Here is a 27,460-nt window from a genome sequence, read left to right as displayed (position 1 = left end):
AATTTGAATCTCCAAATTGACATTATTTAGCTAAGCAAATTTATGGTTTAACTTAGCTAAAATTGAACAATTTGGGAAATTAGAACTCCAAAGATGTCGATTAGTGAAACCCAACTTTAGTGTTTGTCTACCTCATCATTTAATGCTAGTAGCGTCATCATTTAATGTTGATAAAGTCTTCAATGACTTACCAGATGTCTAATTTTCAAAACGTTAGGTAGTTATTTAGAACGTTTTAAAAGGTTGAGACTAATTTTGAATTACCCTAAAAGATTGGGTAGTTTTTTTGTACTTAACCCTAAAAAAAAATACTCTTAGTTGTTTAAGTTAAACAACATTTAAATTTACGGACAACATATTGACAATCAGATAGACTATATATTTGTATTTTACAGAAAATGCAATTAAACGCATTATAAAAGGATTTGTTTTCGACCGGAAATAAATTGGATAGGGTGAGTAAAACCTTTAGCTCAAATGATATTGAATGAGATTTGGTTTTTTGTTTTTTTTTTTTTTTGTTTTGGTTTGATGGAATTTAATTTCTAACTTCCGGAATTTAAATTGTATTTTGAAAACGTGTACGTGCTAAAATGGTTTTTGTTGGTCAATAAATTGCACCCATCTCTGCATACACAGGTCTGAAATCTGATGTACCAGACTCTACAACAAGTACATTTGCTTCCTACTTTTCTTTGTCTTGGCACTTCAAGTTGCGAAGAGATATTACAGCATGTCGGAATATGGTCTGGTATACTAAATATCATAATACAAGTGGTTGGATATTTAAATAAATTTTTTTAAATACTTGTATTATGACACTTAGTGTATCGGACCATGTTTCCAACACAACCCAAGATGCATAAATGAAAACCAAACACCATATCTATTAGGATATTGGACCACATGCAAAAGACAAATCATAAGCATGCAGAACACAATTTGATATGTGTATAATTAGTTTTTCGTTTTGTAAGTTTAATGAGTTACTTTTTCATTTGTGAGATTGTGATTTGTAAGATCAAGTTTAATGACATCTCACACAGAACGAGCCGAACTATGTCCTAATTTTGTTTGAAAAAACGTAAGTTGTTTTTATTGTCATGGGGGTACAATTGGAATTTGAACACAATGACCAGCTGAAGGACAACAACTTACATTAAAGGTGTACATCATTCTTGTAATGTCCCGTTTTAATGATATAATGTTATGTGAAGATAAACTTATACATATAATCATTTAATTAACACGGAATGCTAAGGTGACAGTATTCCCATCCTAGGGAGAAAGACTTTTGAGAAGATTGTTGTAGGTTAGGGGAACCGACGTTCTATAGGGGTTGCCCTCACGAATCAATTTGTTTTTTCCTATTCTGGTGCAACCATAAGACCCAAAGATTGGTGAAAAAAAGAGAAAAAATAAAAATTATTTGTTTATTTGTGTAGGCAAAATCATTAGAAGCAAGCAACAGAAAAAAGAAATTTTATATCAATCAGCAGACCTTCAACTTCTCCCATTTTATTCACCAGCAATGAGTATCCATCACATCTTGTCACATCCCACTACTTTTTTCAGTGTCCAATGCAACAAAATAAAATAATTATTTTCCTGTGTGCTCGGGACAAACAAAACATCAGTTACAGTTACAGGTCACGATTTAGTTCTCGTGTAATTTCGTATAAGATTCATTATCATAAAGACTCAACATAAAAAAAGAAATGTAGGTTGTCGACTATCTAACATCCAGACTTGATAAACTTGTACAGACGGAATTCTTTGTTCAATATACAAATACTTCACTTTTCAATAAAAAATAAAATAAAGCTAAGCTAAGCTTGACGCTAATGATTTTCTCCTCTACTTTTTTCCAATGGAAACTTCAATGATTTTATCTTATTTTTTTATTCAAAAACAATTAGTCAACAAATTAGATGTCAAACTAACTTGGTGGCGCCTCCAAACCTTGGTCAGCTCATCCTACAAAAAGAAAATCAAGAAGGTAGTTAGTTATGATTCTTATGAATGTTTCAAGCTCTTTTTACGAGATAAATTTGCTTATACTGGAAATGTCACTGTAGTAGTATTTTAAGTCAATCATGCGCTACTATGCCTATTTATTAACTTTCAACATAAAACTTCGTGATTAGTTTAGAATATTGCTGCAGTGACATTTCTGTTGTGATTAATTTCCAAACACAAACAATTCAATAAAGTCAAAAGCAACATTCAATTTCCATAATCTTACCTGATTACCAAGATCACTCAAATCCACCAAGCCAGAAACTTCCAAATTTGCCAATTGGGAAATTTGGGGATGAAAAGAACTGAAACCTGTAAACGTGTGGGGTTACTTAGAAGGTATCAACAAATTCACCCAAAATTTGTACCTGCCTGCTCTGTGTGTGTGTGATGAGGAAAAGTATGGGGAGAATTAGACAAAGAAGAATGTAGGAAATGGCTGCCAAAAACTGTGAAAAGGGAAAGAAGGTGAGAGGCCAACCTTCTTCTGGATTGTGGGCAAAACAGTCTGTCTTTATCACCATCAGCAATTGCTCTGTGCCCACTTGCAATATGGGGACCAAAATATTTTCAACTGATAAGAAACAAGAACAAGACAAAGAGATCTTCTCAGCAATACAACTTTAATCGGGAAAGAAGACACGTTTCATGCCCATGCTTTCGAAAAAAATATGCGCAGTACATGTTCGATCTTTTCATGCATGACTCGGAAGTCAACTGGAGATTACTGGAAGCGTTATTGGCATAAAGATTCAATCTTTTTCATGACAATGACATTTTTTGTGCGGTAAAGAAAACCCTTTGCTCGTGTTATCGGAAATAATGCTGAGGGATTGTTTAAAATGAGGGAAGATGGCGAAAAGTACCTGAATGATTGAGGAGGTGAAATGGGGTTGGAATTCCGGATAATTTTGTGTTTCGGTTATGGTGTATTGTAATCGTAGGATTTCCTGTTTACAGACCGTGAACGTTAGATTCGATTATAAACTATAAAGTGAACTCTGAAAACACGTAAGTAAACCGGATCATAGGATATTACCTGATGTAACAGTGCAGTAAATTCTGCTTCAGAAGGGACAGTGAATTATCAGAAGGGACAGGCCACCCTTCAATAAAAATTGAGGCCGGTGTATGCATGGGAGTGTGGCAACAGCTCCTCTACCTCGATTCTGGAACTGGAACAACTCATACTTTTCTTGATTCGGCTACGGTTAATAGACTCAACCTCCGCCAGAAATACACCGTAGACTGGCCTATGATCTGAGAATCTTGACTCCCCACGAACATAAGACAATTGGTGGAGGCCTCTTCCATACCATAATATACGATCACACCTTCACATGCATAAAGTATGTTTAGATATTCATATAATGGAAAAAACTAAATGATTTCCTCGAGAAATTTTTTCTACAAGAGATTTGTTGTTACCATGCTGGAGTTCTTCGCTTCTCCTTGGTGTGCCTATCATCGCCTGCATACCGATCTGAATTATTTAGATACTTGTATGTAGGAGGGAAATATATCCTCCCTTCATTCCATCCCTCAAAGACGCGTCCTCTTATTTGCTCTATGCGTAGCTGATAGTATAATCCATCAAAATTTCAGAAACAAGCCATTCTAAAGCAAGTCAAAAAAGACCACAACTCTTTTTTTCTTTCCTTTTCTTTTTGGTCCCATGGGGGAACACGAGATTAACACATTTGAAAGAAAAGCACAATGCTTGTAGTGGAATAGATTGCATACCTGGTCATTCTCTAACAATGCCCTCCAGTTGCGCATCTCGACAAGAGCTTTTGCAGAGCGGTAAGAAAGGGCAATGCGATAATTCAAATCCCCCAGCCAAATAATTCGACTGCACAAGGAAACTTAGTTTTCAAATTTTCTCCAAGGCTAGTTTCTTAGAAATTTTAAACTTCAAAGAGAAAGAACGGCAAAACTTAGATAAGCAGATAATTAGAGAAATTAGACAAAATGGGGGCTTACTCGTGGTCTAGTATAGTCTGAGGAGAGTTTTCATCTCCCATGTCATCAACCCGAGGAAACCTTGTCTTCCTAAGGATCTCCATGACATCGGAATTTCTACGAAGTTCATCTCCTTCCTTTTGCCCAGAGGTGAGATGAGTACAGATGAAGCAAAAACTTGTTTGATGCAAAGACATGCTAATGGAAATTGAACCCTGGAAAACTCAAGACAATAAGATTGCTGCATCTCCTAGAAGTAGGAAATATATTTCATAAGAAAAATTGTACCTTATTTCCAAGATAGCCCATTAATCCTCTTCCAACACAAGACACTTTCAAATTGCGAACATCATCTCGAAGATCACTTTTTACCCACACTGTCAAAAATATACCAACCATTTGCTTGCTGGCAACCAAGCAGTATCTCGAGTGGCCTAGCTGTCTATCTCTATCCTCCATTGAGAAAGACCCACTGTTGGACATTGGTGAATAATGTGTCAGAACAGGTGAATCATCAGGTACATTCTCATCATCAGAGGAACCCCATCTGTAATTGGGATCATAATCACTTGATCTGTGCCCGAACATAACCCGATCACAAACACTGAATCGCCTATCAAGTCTGGGTTGCGGCATTGACATGTCATTGTCCATTCTCATGCTGCGGCTCAAGGATTGAAAGGACCTGCGATGAAAGAAAGAGGAGGCCTTCTCCCTTGCCGATCCCTCAAAGTCCGCATCTAATTCTACAATTGGATCAGTTACTGGCGAAGGTGTATGGAAAGCACCGCTTGTTCCAGGAAGATTATTTAGAGTCTTCCTTATAAGAGCTAACCACTTCTTAGCCGGCGCAATGTCTTCCGTGCCTAAAACATTGCCGGCATTCAAAGGAACTATTTCTTGGAACCTGGAAACCAAAAGGATTGATGAGGATTCTATCACCACACAAAAACGTTGCACAGATTAGAGAGAACATATCTAGATATGCAAGAACCTACCCAAGAACATAAATATCAGCAGGAGGAGAGGTATGAAGCCAATCTTGAAGATTCAAACAACTCGGAGGAGATTTTCCAGCCACATTCCATGTAGCTACAAAGATCCTGTGCCCACATTGAACACCAATACATATCACATACAAGACAAGGCTCTTACCCCGAAAATTTCGGTTTAAACCTATTCATCCACAAAGAAGAAGTGCTTAATTACAACTAATTTACAAGACAATGCTAGTTCCATTTCGTACCTGTAATTATGCACATCTGTAACCTGTGATGCTTCCATATCAATCTTACCCCGCCGGATTCTATCCGAGTGCCTCTTGCTCAATCTTTCTGTGGATTTAGTTGGGGTTGAATAGGTGATTAGTCAAAAATTAAAGAATTGGCCAGAAAATTAGGAGACTCTAAACAGCATGATTATCTTTTTATGCTAAGAATGTTGTGGTCCAAAGCAAAAACTGAATACTGAGAACTGAACCTGTTTTGCTTTTCTTGATTGTGCATGCTTCCCTCTCTGAATGGTTGTTCCTCCACTCTCCATTAACACCTGAAAAAGATAACCCCATAAAGTTGTTAAAGCTAAGCTTTTTCCACTGTTGATACATTCAAATGATTCAAAAACCACCACAAGAAAACAAAACAAAACAATAAGAACATTTTTCAAGTTACAAAATAAATGAAGAAAATAATAATATTAATAATAATTAAAAGAAATTGCTGCAGAAAAGAGGAAGAAAACAAATGGCAGATCTTGAAGCTGCAGGGTCCATTAAAATCTGAAATTTTCTCTACCCAAAATTGCAGTGATGCAGATTAGAGCAATGCAAGAGTGTTCAGAGCAAAGTAGAATCTAAAAAATGCAGAGAAATCCAATTTTTTGTCTTGATGTAAAATCCAAGGTTCCCAAATCAGAAATCCCAAACTTTATAAAATCCAAATCAATGCATGTATGTGACAATGACCTCCGTAAACGGCGTCGTCTGCATCGAAGTCCTCGGCTTTGCTCTTGATGTTGAACCATTTTTTGACCAGTGTCTTGGGCCATGAAAGCTTCAGAAATTAGCTCAAAAGAGTCAGCAATCTCAGAACAAAAATGCAGAAGAAATTGGAAAAGTGGTGGCATTTTATCGAACCTTGCTTTTCTTGGAATTCTCATCTCTCATTGCTTCACTGCTTCATAAATGGATATCTGTAATTACAACAATGAATGCGGATGGAGAAAGAAGAAGAAGACCAACAAAATTAAACCCCAAGAAGAAGAAAAAGAACCCAGAAAAATGGACTCAAAAGCTCTGGTTTTTTTTTCCGGGAAACAAAGGGAAAAGTTCAGTGAGTTGGTTAGGACAAGAAGAGAACAAAAATGGGTAGTGGGAAAAGCCCCTGTTTTCTCAATCAATGAAGAGAACCCAAATGGGCATTTTATTTTCCCGGCTTCCAAACAGAAAGTTAAAATCCGAAATATCCAACTGGGTACTTTCCTCTTCCACTTCTCTTCTGTGTTTGGCAGCAGAAAAAACAGAGGAAACTCAAAGGGCTTCACAGAGAAGGACACAGCCCTCTAAGGATAAATCAAGACAATGCAGGATTCCTAGAGAGACAGAGAGAGAGAGTGAAAGTGTGGGAGTTGTCTGTGAGAAAAACCTCGTTATGGGTACAGAGCAAAGTATCGAATTTTGAAGAGAGAATAAAGTCGAGTGGTATAAGAGTGAGAGAGGAAGGAGAGGGGAGAGAGAGAGAGAGAGAGAGAGAGAGAGAGAGAGGAGTGAGCTTGGCTCTGTGTGTCGAGAGGCTTTTTACCCCAAAATCCAAGGCCGACCCAGCCCTTTGCTTGGGGAATTGGGGAGAATGGGCACTCGGGCTGTGGCTTTGGATTTTATTTGGCCACCCACTCACACCCAACTTCCCACACTGCCCCTGCCAAGCTTTCTCTCTCTAAATTCTGCCCCCCCCCCCTCTCTCTCTCTAAGTTAGGTTTGATCAAAAACCCAAGCAGTCGAACCCAACAAAAGAAATAAATAAAAGAGATTAATGAATTTGGGAGTTTGTTACAATACATAGCACTGACTCATCTCTATGTTTTTGAAATAAGAAGGCGGGTTAACAATAACTTAGTTCGAATTTGTTTTTTACGAGAAATCGAATTTAAAAACTCTTACTTATAAATAATACGAAATATCACTACGTAAGTTTTAGTAACACTTGACTTCTTGCGAACTTTATAATATGTGATTGTGTTTGCACAATTGGTAGGAATGTTTGGAAGGCTTTTTTTTTTTTTTTTGGATAGGTCAAGAATGTTGCCCCCAATGTGGTGTGCTTGATTTGAGACATTCATAGCCATAGGGTTTCATAGAGGGTGTATTTTTGTAAAAGAAAATTGGGGTTTCATCTCCAATGGAAGTTCATTGCTGAGGTGTGGGAGATTGGAAGAATGTTTGTGGTCCAACTTAAGAAGCAATTGCATGCAAATATCTCCTCAAAACCTTCAATGGTTTGCTTTTTAGTTGAACACTAGGTTACATTGCTATGCAAAATTGAGCCCTTTTTGACTCCATCAAGACTTGTGTCCATGAGGACCAAGGCATTTGTCCTAATTTTGGGGGTATCAGTTTGGATAATTTCAACTTGCTAATATGCAAGCTCACATTTCAATTGGTGTGAGCCGTTAGATGAAAATCCAACGGCTACAAATAGGAGGTCCCTTTAAAGTTATAATAATTGTAGCCGTTTGATTTTTATCCAACGACCTACATCCCTTGATGAGGAGGATCCTCATCCTTAGCTTAGGAGAGGATCCTGGTCCACATGGGCCAAACTAGTTCACCTTAGTTCACATAAAGGTAGGATCTTGCTAGGCAATTGAGGGTCCCTAATCCTAGCTTAACACAATTCACAACCCCACGCGATCTCTTAGGTTTTTGAGCCCAAGTATCGATTAACATTGTTTAATCCCTAATCTTGAACAAAGTAATTTATTGGATTAAGCTCTCCGGGCTTGATTTCTTAATTGACTAATCTTAACACAGAGAAATTTTTAGTTGTGACAGGAACACAAGTGGTACACCAAGTGTTTTAATATGAATGGTAAGAAATTGTATTTTTTAAGGTATTAACTTTTTAGCACACATATTTCATCATTTGTTTAGTGACACGTGGTGTACCACCCCGTGTACTAGTCACACTGAAAAATCTCTCCTTCACACACACTCTACATGTGGGAGACTGTGTCTTCTTCCCCTATCATACTACTTAATTGTTCATATTTCAAGGTTATCTAATTAAACTATTAAGCTAGACAGCTAAACACACCAATGAAAACTACAGAGTCTTCATCTCCCAAATGCCAAATGGGAATCCCTCACAAACCCCATCGAATCCACTACTCTAGTGAAGCTTCCACTACCCTCATAGCCAACCATCCCCAATATATGTTGTCAACGATTTGTCTAAAACACATAGAGCTGTCATACAAACGGCCCACTTTTCTACCAGCATGGCATTTGCCCAAATCTCCTTCATATACAGTCATACATGTATAGATATGACTGCGACACCCCATATTGTGCTTGGCCGGTGTCGTCTCACATCGGAAAAGTACTAGGTCAATTTGGATTGTGTAAGTAATTGTATGTAGTCTCATTAGTGACTAGTCTTATCAAGATCGATGTGGTGCTGATATGGCAACTGATTCGTGATAGATGGTATTAGAGTCAACCCAAACACATAGTATATTGTGTTCGCTAGTGTTGAATCTCACATAAGGAAAAAGTACTAGGTCATTTTGGGCTGTATAAGTAATTGCATGTAGTCTGCTAGTCTCACCAAGCTCGATGTAGTGTTGATAAGGCATATGGGTTGTGATAAATGGTATTAGAGCCAACCCAAACGCATAGTATATTGTGTTGGCTAGTGTTGAGTCTCACATAACTAGGTCATTTTGGGCTATATAAGTAATTGCATGTAGTCTCACTAGTGACTAGTCTTACCAAGCTCGATGTACGGATGTAGTGCTGATATGGCATATGGGTCGTGACAGATGGAATTAGAGCCAACCCAAACACATAGTATATTGTGTCGGCTAGTGTTGAGTGTCACATTAGAACTTGTATAAGTGATTGCATGTAGTCTCACTAGTGAGACTAGTTCTTTATATTAGGATCGATTTAATGAGAAAATGACGAATAGGTGGTGACAGATGATATCATCAAGGGACCCTAAGCGTTGGCTAATGCATGTCAAAATGGCATCACCCTGGGACAGTGCAAGAACTGTGGGAAAAACAAATGCTAAACTTACGAAAGAGTTATGGGCAAAAGGAAATGAGGGAAGAGACAGACTACCCTACAACTCGATCGAATACTTTTCTTTTTACAAGTAATGAACTGTGTCCTCACAGAAAAATTTCAACAAAGTGGGACCAAAGAGGACACCATCTAATCGGATTCAGTTATGATGAATGTGGTTATATGCATGATTCTCCCCAATCTCTCCCTTTTCTTTTACATGACTTGTACCTTATCCTTTGGTAAAACATGACGTGGAACATCCATCTGCAACTTCATAGTATTAGAGAAAACTTAGTCAAATTGTACATCAATTCGGTCCTCTTTCTTTGTGGTTCATGGCCGGCTGATGTAAAATATATTTCCTCCCTCTCATGTCCCACCATCATTCATCATGAAATTTTGGTTATGCATAGTGAATTTCATACTCTCGTTTTATCTTTCTCTTTGATTTGTTTCTTCAATTTGGAAAAAGAAAAAAGAGAATGAATTTCTCACCCTAATCGTGAATAGATAAATGCTCCACCATTGAAGTTACATGTCATGTACAAAATTTCTCAAAATTATTATCCAACTCTGATTGTGAGTCGATAAAGATTTTAACTCTACATTTGCGACAAACACATAATGAATTTGATGCTAAACCGATAAATAAAAAGAAAAACTCAGAACCTCTGCTGCTAGGATGTTGGAAAACTCTTCCTTGTTTGAAAATCAAACAAGTAAAAATCCTAGATAGACAAACGAGGTAGTCAAAGGGATGATCTTTGATTTGTACTTTGGGCAAAGTATCTTCTTCTCTTAGTGAGAACGTGATTTTCTTTCTGTTTCTTTTGCTTTTTTCAGCTTTGAAAACACCTTCTTAAGGCACCCCCTCCCATCCTCTCTTTTGTTTTGTCTAACCAAAAATCTGTGTCAAAATTTTTGATGTAATTTGTGTTTTTGTGGGTGTCTTTTGTTATAAGATGTGTTTCCAAAGCACCTCTGGGTTTGGGCTTCAAGTACTTGGGGTGATGTGGCTTCTGATGTACACTGTCTATCTTTCGATTCTCTGACATGTATTTGTATATTTGCACAGTATATATACATGATTACATAAATTTTTTATTGAAAGTTAAACTTGTTATTTATGCTAAAAACAACATATATTCTTAAGTAGTGGCTTCCATGCTACATTATTCATTTGTCCAAGGCTACATAAGAGTCGCGCATTGCATTAGGTCGACGAAAACGAACATATGTGGTACCTAAATGCATGAGGCACTCTTATGTGTGCATTGGACGAACAAGCGATGTGGTACGAAAGGTCATACTAAAAATTATCTCTTATAATTGGGCCTCATCTTTATACAACAGAGATATATTATGACTAGTTACTTAACATGTTTGAGTTGAATTTGACCATCCTTGCTTGGAGAAATTATTAAGAATAAACTGTCAAAATCAGTTTGTGTGCATGTGCTCGACTGAACCTAGCGCTCGTCTACAACCAAATGAAGCATGTAGAATAATTTTCTTGTCACATTATAAAGTTTGTAACAAAAAGGCCATTATTGGTAACAAAAGTGAATCAAGTAACATATCATAAATAAAATACATATACCAAATATTTTCCTAAAAAGAATAGGGTTTGTATCACAAATGATTTTTGAAATTGATTCACCTCATCAAGATGGTCTCTGAAATTAAAAATCAATCAATGTAGACCTTGTAAATGGGTGACATAAAGGGGATCCTAGGGATCCCGTGATCTCGACCGTTCATCGTACATTGTGCGATCAATTTTCGTTAGATACTATTTATATTTAATTTTAAATTTTAAATTTTAAAATGATTTATGACCGCACAATGTACGATGGACAGTACAGATCACAGGATCCCCAAGAAAAGGATCCGGTGATAAATCAATGCAGTCCTTCTGTTATAATTCCGTCAAAATTTCTGTTATTTGCTGATGTGACACATAAGTGGGTCCTATAAGTCAAATTAAATATTTATTTTTATATAATTAAAAATTTTAAAAAGGAAAATTTTGTTTTTTTGACCCTTTTTTTTTCTTTTTTATATTCTGAATCTGCTTCAAACACGATGGTAGTGACTGTGGCAGGCGGAAACAAATTTGGGTTTAGGCGCATGAACGGTTGGTCAAGCATAGAGGTCCGGGAATCATGGTGGTCTGGTGCGAGATGGTACGGGCTAGCGGTGGGATGGGATTTGAGAGCGGTGGTTTCACGAGAACGTGAGTCGGTCTGGGTTGCAAGTTAGGCGTGTGCAGGCTAGTGGTTTGCGGGTTAGGTGGAACTAAACAGGTTGGTGGATGAGGACTGGGCTTCGTGGAAGCAACCCACCACCTCACAGCCGCCGCATTTGGTCTCGGATCGACCCAGTTGCCCATTCTTTTCTTCCTAGCTTTTTGTTAGGTTCTCGTCCAAAAAATAAAGGGAAACCTGTAGAAAATATGTGATGCAGAGAAATAGAAGTGTGAAGATGATAATTTCCTTCATTCCTTTCACCGTATAGATAATTCAAACAAGAGTCCTATTGTAACCATGAAACAACTCTTAACAGATTTATTACATTTAAACATATTGAACCCAACTCCGCCTGTGTAAGTTTATCTTACATTGCCGGTCCCAAGCCCGGGTAAAGGAGGAGGGGGAGGGCGTCAGGTAGTCGACAGCCGGCACTCCTCGGTTACGTCGAATCCTTATGAAAATGAATCCAGAACGAAATCGCGCTAAAGCTAGGGCATCACCCGTAAGTGGCGCGCTGTGTGGCCTGAGCACAGTGATAAGTGAGCAAGGGTCACTGTATCTCCATCGGCACCCAGATGCAGTGTTAAATGAGTAAGGGGGCCATAGAAACTTCTTTTCGAACGACTCCACTCAAAATTGTTTGGGAGCATATGCTCCTATCAACTTTACACATGACACACAAAAGAAGTACTTTGATCCTATTGGACGGGGGAGGGTGAAGAAGCTAGGACAGAAGGGTAGAGTTCAAGAGAGTAGAATGCGTTTAGGAACGTGGAATATAGGAACCTTAACGGGAAAATCTATGGAAGTAGTGGAAGTTATGGTGAGGAGAAGGATAAATATTATGTGCCTACAAGAAACTAAGTGGGTTGATCTTAAGGCAGAGGATCTAGAAAACTCAGGGTTTAAACTTTGGTATTCGGGCACAAATTGAACGAGAAACGGTGTTGGCATCATCGTGGACAAGACCTTGACACAAGATGTTGTAGATGTCAAGAGGGTAGGAGATAGAATCATGGCAATCAAGATTGTAATAGGACAATAACTCATCAATGTGATTAGTGCATACGCACCTCAAGTAGAGTTGGATACGAGTTCGAAGGAGAAATTTTGGGAAGACCTTGGAGACTTGGTGCAAGGAATTGCCCAGACGGAGAAGTTATTTATAGGAGGAGATTTAAATGGACACGTGGGCAGGGAGACAGGCAACTATGGAGGTTTTCATGGTGGCCATGGTTTTGGGGAGAGAAACGAGGATGGGGAAGCTATCTTGGATTTTGCAATGGCATATGATCTCTTCTTAGCCAACATCTTCTTTAAGAAGAGAGAAGAACATGTGATCACCTACAAGAGTGGGTCGTCAAAAACACAAATAGATTTTCTTCTAATGAGGAAAAGGGATCGTATAACTTGTAAGGATTGCAAAGTTATACCGGGAGAGAGCTTGGCTAATTAACATCACTTGTTGGTGATGGATGTACATATCAAAAGAGTGAGAAAAAAGAACAAGACTTGGAAGTGCCCAAGGACTAGATGGTGGAATCTAAAAGGAGAAAAACAAGCCATTTTCAAAGAGAAAGTAATCACCCAGTGTGTGTGGGATAGAGAAGGGGAAGCTAGCCAAAGGTGGGATTCCATGGCTAGTTGTATCCGAAAAGTAACAAAAGAGGTATTAGGAGAGTCCAAGGGCTTTGCTCCACATCAAAAGGAATCTTGGTGGTGGAATGAGGAGGTACAAACAAAGGTGAAGGCTAAGAAGGAATGTTGTAAAGCCTTATACAAGGATATGACCGATGAAAATGGTGAAAGGTATAGAAGAGCGAAGTAAGAGGCGAAGAAAGCTGTGAGAGAAGCTAAGTTAGCGGCTTATGACGATATGTATAAGCGACTAGATACCAAAGAAGGAGAGTTGGATATCTATAAACTAGCTAGAGCAAGGGAAAAGAAGACAAGGGACCTAAACCAAGTGAGGTGCATCAAGGATGAGGATGGAAAGGTTTTTGCTACAGAGAACGCGGTCAAAGACAGATGGAGAGGTTATTTTCATAATCTTTTCAATGAAGGACATGAAATGAGTACTTCTTTAAGAGAGTTGAGTAACTCAGAAGAGTGTAGAAACTACTCATTTTATCGTCGAATCAGGAAGGAAGAAGTGGTTGTAGCTTTGAAGAAGATGAAGCATAGAAAAACAGTGGGCCCAGACGATATACCGATCGAAGTGTGGAAAGTCTTGGGAGAGACAGGTATAGCATGGATCACTGACCTTTTCAATAGGATTTTGAAAACGAAGAAGATGCCAAATGAGTGGTGAAATAGCACTTTGGTGCCTATCTACAAGAATAAGGGCAACGTACAAAATTGCATGAACTATAAGGGTATTAAGCTAATGAGTCATACAATGAAGCTCTGGGAGAGAGTCATTGAGCATATATTGAGGCAAGAGACACATGTTTCGGACAACCAATTCGGGTTCATGCCAGGGCGCTCAACCATGGAGGCAATCTATCTCTTACGAAGATTGATGGAAAGATATAGAGATGGGAAAAATGATTTACACATTGTCTTTATAGATTTGGAAAAAGCGTATGATAGGGTCCCAAAAGACATTCTTTGGAGGATTTTAGAGAAGAAAGGAGTACGAGTAGCATATATCCAAGCTATAAAGGATATGTATAAAGGAGCAAAGACTGCCGTAAAAACTCATGAAGGACAAACCGAAAGCTTCCCCATAACTGTAGGATTACATCAAGGCTCATCCTTAAGTCCTTACCTTTTTGCGTTGGTAATGGATGAGTTAACAGGACATATTCAATATGATATTCCTTGGTGTATGCTTTTCGCAGACGATATAATGTTGATAGATGAAACTCAGGAAGGGGTAAATGCGAAGCTTAACCTTTGGAGAGAAGTGTTGGAATCTAAAGGTCTTCACTCAAGCCGATCAAAGACAGAATATATGGAGTGCAAGTTCAGTGCAAATGAAGGCCAAAATGAGTTGAGGGTGAGGATCGGAGATCAGGAAATACCAAAGAGCGATCGTTTTTGCTACTTAGGATCTATCTTGCAAAAGAACGGAGAATTAGATGGAGATTTCAACCATAGAATACAAGCTGGATGAATGAAGTGGAAGAGCGCATCCGGTGTGTTGTGTGACCACCATATGCCACTGAAGCTCAAGGGAAAATTTTATAGGACTGCAATAAGGCCGGCGATGCTGTATGGCACAGAATGTTGGGTGGTGAAGCATCAACACGTACACAAAATGGGTGTAACGGAGATGAGGATGCTTCGTTGGATGGGTGGGCACACGAGAAATGATAAGATTAGGAATGAGGATATCCGAGGTAAAGTAGGAGTAGCCGAAATTGTAGGAGAGCTGAGAGAAAATCGGTTACGGTGGTTTGGACATGTGCAAAGAAGGCCTACTGACGCTCTAGTTAAAAGATGCGACTACGGGACAGAGGTTCAGGGCCGAAGGGGTAGAGGAAGACCTAGGAAAACTTTGGAAGAGACTTTAAGAAAAGACTTAGAGTACTTAGATCTAACGGAGGACATAACACAGGACCGAGCACAATGGCGTTCTAAGATTCATATTGCCGACCCTACTCAATGACTTGGATTTTTCAAGTCTCCAACCGAGAAGTTTTCCTCACTCGGAAAATTAAGGGAACACTACCTCAACCTACATGCTCCACTCACAAAGCTTCAACATACAAGCTTGAACAAAAGAAAAAAAAATCAAAGAATTTAGTGAAGAAGGCTTTGATGTATTTAACACAATACGTTGAAATGAAGCAAAACTTATTTATTGATATCTCCGATAAGTTACAAATATGTACATATACATGAGTCAAATAAACAAACAAGAGGGAGCCTTCACAAAGGTTGCTTAGGAGAAGTCTCAGCGGTCGGTAGAGCCCCAGAAAGAGAAGGCACCGGAGGGGGAGCATTCGGAGCCTCAGTACTGGACATAACCCTAGAAGGATGAGGCATCAGAGGTTGATCATTTGGAGCTTCATTACGCGGTACAGCCCCAGAAGACGAAGGAAATAAATGCCTTTGGAACAAACCCACAAACCGCTGATGATTAAGTAAAACCTGACCATCAAATTCCTTCATCTAGTCAAGCTTCCTTTTCATGTTTGTAGCATAGTCATGTGCGAGCCGGTGCAACTGTTTATTCTCATGCTTGAGCCCTCTAATATCCTGTTTGAGACTCATCACTTCAGTCGCCAATGATTCAACTTGGCGGGTTCGAGCAAATAGGCGTTGGGCCATATTAGACACAGAACCGGCACACTGAACACTCAGAGCCAGAGAATCCTTAACAACCAACTCATCAGACCGTTTGGAAAGTAGTCTATTATCTTTGGGAGTGAGAAGGTTCCTAGCCACCATTGCAACAGTCATATCATTCTTCATCACGAAATCCTCAACGGTAAGAGGACTAGTAGGGGATAAGAAGGATGGGCGCCATATGTTGTCTGGAGAAGGCGTGGTTGCCTCTTCCACAAGGTTCAAGTCAAAACGACGGTCGGATGGGCCAGACATTTTCAAAGGTGTTGAAGAGAGAAGAGGTCAGACAAATCAAGATCTTAGAAGTGCAAGAATGGAGCTTCTACTGGTAGAGATTCAAGTGTGCTTTTGAACTTAATGCCAGCCTCTATAAAAAGCTGCACTCGACGGAGCTTCAGAAATCGAAGAGGCATTTGCTTTCTCAAAAGCTGGGCTGCTCAGAGACCACGAGGGCCGATCTCAGAAATCGAAGAGGTGTTTGCTTTCTCAAAAGCTGGGCTGCTCAAAGACCATGAAGGCCGATCTCAGAAATCGAAGAGCCGATCTCAGAAATCGAAGAGACGTTTGCTTTCTCAAAAGCTGGGCTGATCAGAGACCACGAGGGCCGATCTCAGAAATCGAAGAGGCACCTGCTTTTTCAGCCTTGTCAGCACCTGTCACATGCACACTCAGTTTTGTTGAAATTACGGGCATTCTGTTGAAGATTTCTGGTGAAGTAGAAAGCACGAGAATCTTACTGTTCAATCTTCCACTTTCCACACGCACCATCAGCTCATGGGTACCACAGATAACTTTGCCAAAAATCTCTGACAAAGTTTAGACACGTGAAGCTTGCAGCTCCCACTACATCGCTATGACCAAGAAGGGTAAAAGAATAGCAAATAAACAGCACTAACAAAGTTTAGACACATAAATTTTGAAGGTCTAGCTACCATATTATTACCCACAAGAGTAAAGGAACAGCACCACTGCTGGATAATTGGAAAGTCTCTGTGTGTCAACCTTTGTGCTCCGTGGCAAGGTAGACTAGCAAACATGCCCAATCTTTACTCACATTCGAGAAAACACTCCCAACAAGATTGCTTGCTCCAAAATCGAAAAGGCACCGCCCTCCGAATCTCGAGATCCAGACTCCCAACATGATTACTTTCTCAAAAATCGAAGAGACACCGCTCTTCGAATCTTGAGAGCCAGACTCCCAGCAGGATTGCTTTCTCAAAAATCGAAGAGGCACCGTTCTCCGAATCTCGAGAGCCAGATCCCCGATAAGATTGCTTGTTCGAAAATCGAATAGGCACCGCTTTCTCAACTTCGAGAGCCAGATCTCCTTGGATAAAGCTTGTCTGTAATCTTCACACGCAACATCAACTTTCCAGATACCACATACCACTTTTTCAAAGCACTCTGACACACGTGAAGCTGACAGCTCCCATTACCGTGCTATGACCAAGCAGGGTAAAGGAATAACATTACTACTTGTTTTTAGGGAGACTCCTATATATGCCGACTTTCATCCTCAACAGACAGGCAGACCTGCAAAAATGCTCAACCCTTCCTCATTTATGAGAAGGCACTCCCAATGAAGTCTCTCGAAATACTCAGCTTTCTTTCCCCCCGATAATACCTCTGCAAACAAGCTACACCAGAGCAAGAATATCCCATATCATCAAAGTTAAAAGCAAGAGTATCCCATATTATGCTTTTTCCCTGTCTTTTCCTTTGGCCTTGTTCTTACCTGCAAGACAAGGAGAAAGAAAGCAATTAGTCAGCATTTGGAATCAAGCTTCCAGTCAGGAACTGACTGCCTGGAACCCCTTACCTGATTACTTACCTGGCATTGCTCTCGAGTACTCATCTTCAACATCTTATGCTTCCAGAGAAGATACCACATCTGCTTGAGGAACAGATAGGGAAAGTGAGAAGGATACAAGGAAGCATGTGGAGACAAGCGTAACAGAACACGTGCCGATACATCCACTACTTTGTCAACAACAAAAGTATCACATATCAGCAGGGTCGAACGTACTCTAGATTTGATGGACTTGTTTTGACCGTCAAATTCTTCAGTCGGCCTTATACTCTAGAGGAAACCAGAAAACCCTCCAGCCCAGTTCAAGAATAAGCTTGTGGAAAGTTACTTCTTCAAAAGCAAAAGTATCTCATATCATCTATTCTCATTTTTCTTCTCTTTATCCTTTATGCTGCCTGCATGATAGGGAGAATGAGAACAATAAGCCGGAACTCGAAATCAAACTTCTGATCTGGGACTGATTGCTTGGAGCTCTGATTGCTTACCTTGTCTGTCACCTCTTTCAGCATATCCCCTAGCTCGGCGACTTGGGGGACTCCTACTACATGGCTTGTATCGCGCTTGACCAAGCCTGAAACTACAAGTAAGCTTCAAGTGAAATTGATACATTACCTTGTGCATCTCCATCAGTTAAAGATACCACCCATGGATGGAGGAAGAGTACTTCCAGAGAAGATGCCACATCTACCTATGAGACAGATAAGGCAAGTGAAGACGATACCACACTTCGGTACTTAGAAGTTTCATGATTACGAGATCATTCTCCCACAACATTTCATAATGTCATTTGTACTAAATCATTCACTTGTACTCACTAAATGAGAGCTTGAACATATGTACTTGTGTAAACCCTTCACAATTAATGAGAACTCCTTTACTCCGTAGACGTAGCCAATCTGGGTGAACCACGTACATCTTGTGTTTGTTTTCCTGTCTCTATCCATTTACATACTTATCCACACTAATGACCGGATCAATGTAGCGAAGATCACAAACTTAATACTTTCTGTTGTACCAAAGTCCTCACTGATTTTGTGCATCAACAATCCTTAAGTCTTTACCTTTTTGCGTTGGTAATGGATGAGTTAACAGGACATATTCAAGATGATATTCCTTGGTGTATGCTTTTCGCAAACGATATAGTGTTGATAGATGAAACTCAGGAGGGGTAAATGCGAAGCTTAACATTTGGAGAGAAGTGTTGGAACCTAAAGGTCTTCGCCTAAGCCGATCAAAGACAGAATATATGGAGTGCAAGTTCAGTGCAAATGGAGGCTAAAATGAGTTAGGGGTGAGGATCGGAGATCAGGAAATACCAAAGAGCGACCGTTTTCGCTACCTAGGATCTATCTTGCAAAAGAACGGAGAATTAGATGGAGATCTCAACCATAGAATACAAGCTGGATGGATGAAGTGGAAGAGTGCATCCGGCGTGTTGTGTGACCGTCGTAGGCCACTGAAGCTCAAGGGAAAATTTTATAGGACGGCAATAAGGCCGGCGATGTTGTATGGCACAGAATGTTGGGCGGTGAAGCATCAACACGTACACAAAATGGGTTTGGACATGTGCAAAGAAGGCCTACTGACGCTCCGGTTCGAAGATGTGACTACGGGATAGAGGTTCAGGGCCAAAGGGGTAGAGGAAGACCTAGGAAAACTTTGGAAGAGATCCTAAGAAAAGACATAGAGTACTGGATCTAACGGAGGACATGACACAAAACCGAGCGCAATGGTGTTCTAGGATTCATATAGCCGACCCCACTTAGTGGGAAAAGGCTTTGTTGTTGTTGTAAACATATTGAATCCAGATTTATCAACTCTGAATTGCAGTTGGGTTCTTAGTATATATATATAATTTTTTTTTCTGGGGAAAGAGTAAGAAATCTTGCTTGCAAATTGAACCCAGAAAACAAAATCTCAGTCTGCAGGACAGAAAAACCTTTGATTACTGGGAACTTTAATGAAAAGCTCTCGATACTGTTCATTTTAACGAAAAACTATATTTTTACACTAAAAATCACTTTACCCTTTATTTTTTCCTTATGGTTAAAATTCAAAGTTTTCAAATCATTTTCATTAGTTTTCCTTTGATTATTTATTATTAGGTTTGAAAACCTTGGTGAGATAGAGATTTTGGGAAACTTCTGTTTTGATGGGGGTTTGCTAGAGCAACAAAATCAAGATTGAAAGTCTTTTCAATACCCGTAATGGGGAAGAAGACGGGGTGGTGGTTCGGGGAAGATGGCGGCCGGAAAATTGGAGGTCAAATCTAGGTTTTGGAGAAGAATTGAAAAAAGTAAAAAACAAAGTTTTTAAGTTTTAATTGTATAATTTTTTTTTAAAATATTTTAAATTTACATGGTAATATTTAATTAGATTTGTGGGATTCACTTATGGACCACATCAACACATAAAATAATTTTTCAGGGGCTACATTGATTGATTTTTATTTTTAAAAACCATTTTGATGAGATAAATCAATTTCAGGAATCATTTGTAATAAAAATCTAAAAAAATATCATACAAAAATAAAATACAAATTGACTTGTTGATATTGATGTGAAGTTTTTCACTTTTGGGTAGAAAAAAAAACATCCCACAAGTTTTCCATTAATATTTCATCCACTTTAGTGTCCTAAGATCTTGTCACTGTCTTTCCTTCCCTTTCATTTTTCCTAGCTTGTATCGCCACCCAACCATCCAATCCATGGTGTTTCTTGCTGCCCTTCAGATCTTTGAGGTCTTTTGTTTATTTCATCGTATATTTATTTATTTTCTCCCTTCCAACCTTAGCAATGTTTGGCTTAATCTGCAGAACTTGTTATAGTTGGACATGTCAAATTTGTGATTACTAAATTTCTGTGGTTCGTCATGCTTAAGAGCTGCAGTTAGGTGGCAAGGAACTATGACCAAATATGTATAGTATTAGTTCGTACTTAATACAACCGTATTTTAGTGTGACTACACACGTGATCGTAGACGATATATTGTCAGGTTCATTCTTTTCTAGTAAAGTATAAAATTAATCTTAAACCATAAGATCAACAAATTCAGCTCCTCCATAGGTAGGCAATCCAATCACTACTGTAAACAAGTAAAAGTAATACATTTATTTATAACTTTGCCGTTTTACATTTCTAACACCATTTACAAAAGCTACAAGTTTGCTGGTTCTCTCTGTGTTTACAAGTAAAAGTTACAATTTTGTATATTGCTCTTATTCTTGTACATAGGTATTAAAGTGCTTTCTCGCCACCCCTTGCACAACTTTCATCCTCCTTCCACCACCAAGATTACTTTTGATGTAGAGCAAAACCCCTAGACTCTCTTTGTTGGCAAATCCCCTAATAGCCTTTGCAACTTTTCGATCATGAGTTTCAAAAATATAATGTACTCTAGGATAATCAAGAGGTCAAAAAATTTAATATCTAAACAATTATCGTCTTAAAGTGTGCACATAAATATGCATGAGAAGTCGCACAAAATAGGATAAATATTCTTCGTATCAATTGAAGAATGAAAAAAAAAAAGACAGTATACACTACTACAAAAGTGGCTTATTGTGTCGGAGACTGGTGTCGGTTTTATATAATATAATAGTAGATAAGATATTTTCGACAGTCTCTTTACATGGTGTCGGAAGTACGGTCTGTTATAACCAACATAGACTGTTAATGTTGGATTAAACCGACATAGTTTTCAATTTTTAACCGACATAGACTGTCTATGTCACTTATAACCGATATAAACTGTTAATGTCGCTTATAACTGACATAGTTTTTAATTTTTTTAAATGATGGTGTCGTATAAAAAGAGAATAGTGTCGCTTTCAACTGACATAAAGTTAATGTCGGTTAAAGAATCATTTCTTGCGCTTCTACCCGACAATATATTTTTATTTTTAGATATTTTCAAATTTCTTGGCAGTTGTAGCTGACATGTTGGTGTTTTTTATATACCCTGCCCCGTGTCTTCTTCTTCCTCTCTCGCGTCTTTCTTATTTGTTCTTTTTCATCTTCATTTATTCCTTCTTCTTCACAATAAGTTTTTCTTGCTTCTATTATTTTTATTTTCTCCTCTTATGTTTATTTTTTGTTTACAATTTAATTTTGTAGGGATTTTATTTGAGCTAGTTGAATACATAAAGAATTGATCGACGACGGAATTCTTCCATAATTCCAGTTTCTATCACTAAATTTCTTAAATTTAAAATTGTTTAATACACAAGTTTATATATTTAAAAAATTTAATTTAAGTAATTAGATAAATTTGTAGTATTTATGTTAAATTAATAAATATTTAGTCAAATTAATTGATTTTGTCACTTGAATTGTTATGAGAAAATGAAAATAAATAATATTTATAAGCATTTATGTTAAATTAACAATATTAATATTAAATATAACATAAACTGATAATATTTAGTAATATAAGAATATATTATGTTAAATTAATTTATTTTTGCACTCTAATTGTTATGAGGGACATACAAAACTTGAATTTAACAAACAATCAAAATGAACTACATTTATTAAAAATGTACAACCCATACATATTCTTCCCACACTCTTGCAAACGATTTTGAACCGGTTGTATGGTTCATTGTTTTCAACTCTCGATTGTGCTTATTTTTTTCGGCAATCTCCTAAAAAATAAGAGAATTTATTAGACAAATTTTAAGGTATTACAAAATAAATCATAAAAGGTTTACCTTTGTTTTTTCTTTATCCCAGTATGCCACTAACTCTGCCCACTGTGCATAATCCACATAAGTAGGAGGGTTGTAGTGCTCCCCAACTGCTCTATTAGTATAATATTATTTATTTTTTAATTTATTTCTATGCTCTTTATGCGCATGCTCTGCAATCTAAAACGTCATGTGGCAGATCAAAGGCATTTTCACTATATCTTCTTGAAAAATAACACTTCCCTACATTCATAAAAAAAAATTCAAGCTAATTAATTTTTATTAGTCATTGACTTATTCTAGTATTTTTAAGTAAAAAAATATATATATATATACTCACACACACACCTTTATTCTATTCCAGAATACTTCCTTCTTTTGTTCCTTGATCAAGCGTCAATCTCTTGTCAATGGAAGATTTCTGTGATCTCTAACCTCTGACGCTACATGTTTTGAAAAAGCACTAGAATTTTCACTAATGCATTTTTCAGACGAATCAAATGAACAAGGTTGTTCTGTCCATTTGGGAATTGCGGATCCGTGAGTTTTGATGTTCCTTATTAATACAGCACAAACAATTAAAAACCAAGAAACAAAAATCAATTTTCAATTTAAACATAATATTAGTTAAAATACAAAACACAAACTGAAGATAATAATAATAATAATAATAATAATAATAATCTCTACTAATTAATAAAACACTCAATGTTAATCAAAATCCTATGAAATTACCAGTTTAACCCTCTAATTAAAACAGAACATGAATAATATATCTCTAATTAAAAAATAAAAAAAATAAAAAAAATAAAAAACTTCTCACTCTCACATTCTCTATCATTCTGCATCTTTCTCGCCAAAATCCTCTTCAACAGCTCTAAGCACCCCATCTCCTTGTCTCCTTCTCCCACCCCGCCTACCTCTAACCCACCTGCAGATTATGTAGGCTCTTCCTCTCCTCCAACTCTAACCGCCTTCCACCAGACCCACCACCCAACAACTTCTCCCACATCCTCTGTGTTTTCCCCTATGACCCTTATTTCGCCACCCCCTGCCTCTTTGACCCATGAATCCTAGACTGGAAGCCCTCCCACCATGAATGGGCATCCAATGTTCTGAAGGTATAAGCCTCATTATTTAGTTTATGCATCTTATGTGAGGTTGGAGGAAGAAATTTTTGACCATTTAAAATCCCTTGCAATACGTTCGATGTGTCATTGAAATACATATGTTAATTATGGTTTATCAGCCCTCAATTGCTTATTTTATTGCATTTGATTGTTTTTACTTTGTTACAGGGCTTAGTTTCATCCAAGTAGAGTTCCACATTATACAACTTTTGGGAGATGTACTGAAGTTAGTGATGATTTTAATATTTCAGGTAACAATATCTTTACAAATTATTATAAAATTCTGAAAGTATTGCCTTACTCATAAGTTTGGTTTTATTTCACTAATGTTAGTAATTGTTTTCATAAGTTCATGTAACTCATATCACAGTGAAAAGATTTTTTTTCTTCAGAATGATGTATACATTGCACATTGATTATAACTCATACCACAATTAAAAGAAAATTGAGTTGCTCACGTATAGCGTGTGTGCTGGTTGCTAGTAATAATAATAATAATTTAAAAATGAACCAGCTTCGAACTTTTCCTCTTCGAATTGGAGTTCCTCAGAATGTTGATCTTCGATATGTTGATCCATAGCAAAAATTACTAGAAGGAGAAGGAGAAAGACTGAAATGTGGGAAGAAAGGGACGCTCATGGAAGAATGAATTAAAAGAGAAAGAGGGAAATGAAAGCACGAATGAAATAGGGAAGAACGGGGTTTAAATATGGATAATAAGTTGACGTCAATTAACACCGACAGAGATTTCACTGACGTCGAATTAAATGCACATGGCATCGAATTAAATGAAGCTTACATCGGTTAATATGGATAATAAGTTACTAAATGTCTATCTTTAAATATTATTTCAAAAAAGTAGAGCTTTTTATAAATAGACAAAAGTTAGAGAGATAACATTTCTAATGACAAGAGCGAAGCAAGTGCAAAATATATCACACTATAACCTTAGTAGTTATAACACAAAAAGGATGACAGATAAAGAGAGGGAAGGATATTGATATTATTTCTCTTGTTTTCTTTCGCAGTGTGTCTCAATAGCACAAGGAGTGCTCTATTTATAGAGTCACTTTTGTGAAACCTTACAAATGAGGAATGATTATATTTTGAAAGTTTCAAACAGACATTATTCCCCAAGTCTCATTTCTTTGAGTGGGCATTCATTCACCCATTATCTCTACAACACTTCCTCTTTGTTGCCCACATATTAACATCAGTTACCTCTGTTGATGCACAAAATCAGCGAGGACTTTGGTACAACAGAGAGTGTTAAGTTTGTGACATTCGCTAAATTGCTTCGGTCATTAGTGTGAATAAGTATGTAAATGGATAGAGACATGGAAGCAAACACAAGATGTACATGGTTCACCCAGATTGGCTACGTTGACGGAGTAGAGAAGTTCTCATTAATTGTGAAAGGTTTACACAAGTACATAGGTTCAAGCTCACATATTGTGAGTACTAGTGAATGATTTAGTACAAATGACATTAGGAAATATTGTGAGAGAATGATCTCTATTTATAGAAGAGGGTTTCTAGTTTCATTTTGACATTGACACGTGTCGTGTTGTGATTGGCTTCTGATGTCGACACGTGTCGCGCTGTGATTGGCCTCTTGGTTGGAGGGAAACTCTTCTGGATCCTTGACGGTATAAAGTTGACCGGTGCTCAGTAGTTTCGGGATTGGTCATGTATGGTACAAACAACCTCGTTAAAACTTTACTCGGAAAAATCCAGTGGGAAAAAACCAAAGCGATAGAAAAAGAGTACAATTTTACCTAGATTGTTGATAATAAAGTCAAGTAGGCTTATGTTGCCTCATTAAAACATTGATATGAAAAACTTAGTGGGAAAAAAACATAGTCGAAGGAAAAAGAGTACAACAAACATGTATCATGAATACTCCCCTGATATTTATCTCTTCCTGATTTCGCATTCTTCAAATTTATCTGATTGGTAAGCCGACGTAATCCGATACTTTGCACTATCTTCTTAAACATGCACTTTGGTAGAGACTTGGTGATCAGGTCTGCCAGATTTTCATTGGAACGGATTTGTCTGACTTCAATAACTTTAGCCTTCTAAAATTCATGTGCACTGAAAAACTTTGGAGATATGTGTTTAGTTTTATCACCCTTAATGAATCATTCCTTCATTTGGGCAATACAGGCTGCATTATCTTCATGGATGACAGTTGGATTTTCTATCTCCGAAGGTAGACCAGATGAATTCCGGATATGATGGATCATTGATCTTAACAAAAAACATTCAAGACTTGCTTCATGTAAAGCAAGTATTTCTGAGTGATTTGAAAATGTAACAACTATTGTTTGCTTTGTTAAGCGCCATGAGATTGATGTATCTCCATTCTTGAACACATATTCAGTTTGTGAGCGGGCTTTATACGGATCAGAGAGGAAACCAGCATCTGCATATCCAGCAAGGATTTGGTCATTTATGGATTTCTCTAAGTAGAAGAGACCCATGTCTATTGTCCCACGAAGGTATCTCAAAACATCTTTGACTCATTTCCAATGACGAATTGTTGGAGTAGAGTTATACCTTGCTAACAAGTTAACTGAAAAAGTTATATCTAGTATAGTACATTGTGCTAAATACAATAAATCACCTATTGCACTCAGATATGGTACTTCTGGACCAAGGACCATTTCATCATATTCTTTTGGACGAAATGGATCTTTCTTAATGTCCAAAGAATGAATGACCATTGGCGTGCTGAGTGGATAAGCATTGTCCATGCCAAATTGCTTTAAGATTTTTTCAATGTAAGCTGATTGGTGGATCAAAATTTCATTAGCACAATACTCGATCTACAGACCGAGACAATATTTTGTTTTCCTAAGGTCTTTCATTTCGAATTCGCTTTTCAGATATTTAGCAGTTTTATTGAGTTATTCAAGAGTTCCAACTAGGTTCATATCATCAACATATTCTACCACTATAGCACATCCAAAATTGGATTTCTTAATGAACACACAAGGGCAAATGACATTGTTGATATATCCTTCGTTGATCAAATATTCACTGAGACGATTATATCACATTCGTTCAGATTGTTTCAGCCCATACAATGATCACCTTAATTTGATCGAGAGCATACCTTGTAGTTTGTTAGTTGTTTCAGGCAACTTAAGTCCTCATGGGACCTTCATGTATATGTCAGTATCTAATTCTCCATATAGATATGTAGTGATGACATTCATAAGTCGCATGTCAAGTTTTTCTGAAACCACTAAACTTATTAAGTAACGGAACATAATTACGTCCATTACAGGAGAATATGTCTCCTCATACAGGTCTTTGTGAAAAACCTTGTGCAACGAGTCGTGCTTTGTATCTTGCAATCTCGTTCTTCTCATTGTGTTTTCTTGTGAATACCCATTTATAACCCACAGGATTTGCATCAGGTGGAGTTTGAACTACTGGTCCAAAAACATTTCGTCTTTCCAAGGAATTTAATTCTGTCTGGATTGCATCTTTCCACTTAGGCCAATCTTGTATTTATTTAAATTCGTCAACAAAGCGAGACTTAATATCATCACTTAATATGATTTCAGTGGCTACTGCGAATGCGAACATATCGTCGATGATTATTTTATTTTGATCCCACAATTCATTAATACATGCATAATTTATGAATATTTCTTTACTTTCATGTACTGCTGTCTCTTTAGGGACATGTGTCTCATCAATGACATTTTTTCTTTTGGAAGTCCAGAATCATGAATTGTGGATTTTCCATTCATTTTCTCTTCCTGAATAATTTCATTTGGATTCGGTTGTGCCATTATCTTTCTTTTTCAAGGGATTGAATCTTTTGAACATGAGAGTCTACCACTTTTCAGGCGTGCACCAAATGAATCATTCGTTGTTACTTTATTTTGTCCAACAAGGACATCAATTCTTGCAGGTGCATTTGCAGCTGGTATATGTGATTTTGTCACTTTCATAGCATCATTAAATGCATTTGGCATTTGATTGACAATACTTTGAAGA

The 27,460-nt window shown here is 37.7% G+C and overlaps 1 protein-coding gene across 3 annotated transcripts; it reads right to left on the bottom strand.

Annotated features, from left to right (window-relative positions):
• Nucleotides 1-1,643: 1,643 nt before the first annotated feature.
• On the bottom strand, nucleotides 1,644-6,821 carry LOC126588403 (type I inositol polyphosphate 5-phosphatase 4-like). 3 transcript variants are annotated; one of them, XM_050253489.1, is made up of 14 exons: nucleotides 6,116-6,821; nucleotides 5,945-6,032; nucleotides 5,461-5,529; nucleotides 5,228-5,315; nucleotides 4,980-5,084; nucleotides 4,270-4,888; nucleotides 4,003-4,196; nucleotides 3,763-3,871; nucleotides 3,448-3,596; nucleotides 3,059-3,353; nucleotides 2,886-2,969; nucleotides 2,501-2,593; nucleotides 2,246-2,396; nucleotides 1,644-1,977 (listed from the first exon to the last, which is right to left on the bottom strand). In XM_050253489.1, exons 1-10 carry the CDS (start codon nucleotides 6,143-6,145, stop codon nucleotides 3,128-3,130), a joined length of 1,677 nt encoding a protein of 558 aa, XP_050109446.1. In that variant the 5' UTR covers nucleotides 6,146-6,821; the 3' UTR covers nucleotides 1,644-1,977; nucleotides 2,246-2,396; nucleotides 2,501-2,593; nucleotides 2,886-2,969; nucleotides 3,059-3,127. The 3 variants fall into 3 exon arrangements, with proteins under 3 accessions (XP_050109446.1, XP_050109448.1, XP_050109447.1); XM_050253491.1 differs by having other exon boundaries at nucleotides 2,246-2,391; XM_050253490.1 differs by having other exon boundaries at nucleotides 2,246-2,331.
• Between the last annotated feature and the right edge of the window lie 20,639 nt (nucleotides 6,822-27,460).

This window comes from Malus sylvestris, chromosome 11, assembly GCF_916048215.2.
Source record: "Malus sylvestris chromosome 11, drMalSylv7.2, whole genome shotgun sequence".
NCBI classification, from domain to species: domain Eukaryota; kingdom Viridiplantae; phylum Streptophyta; class Magnoliopsida; order Rosales; family Rosaceae; genus Malus; species Malus sylvestris.
The sequence above is the reverse complement of the archived record's forward strand: the minus strand, read 5'-3'. Positions and strand labels throughout refer to the sequence as shown.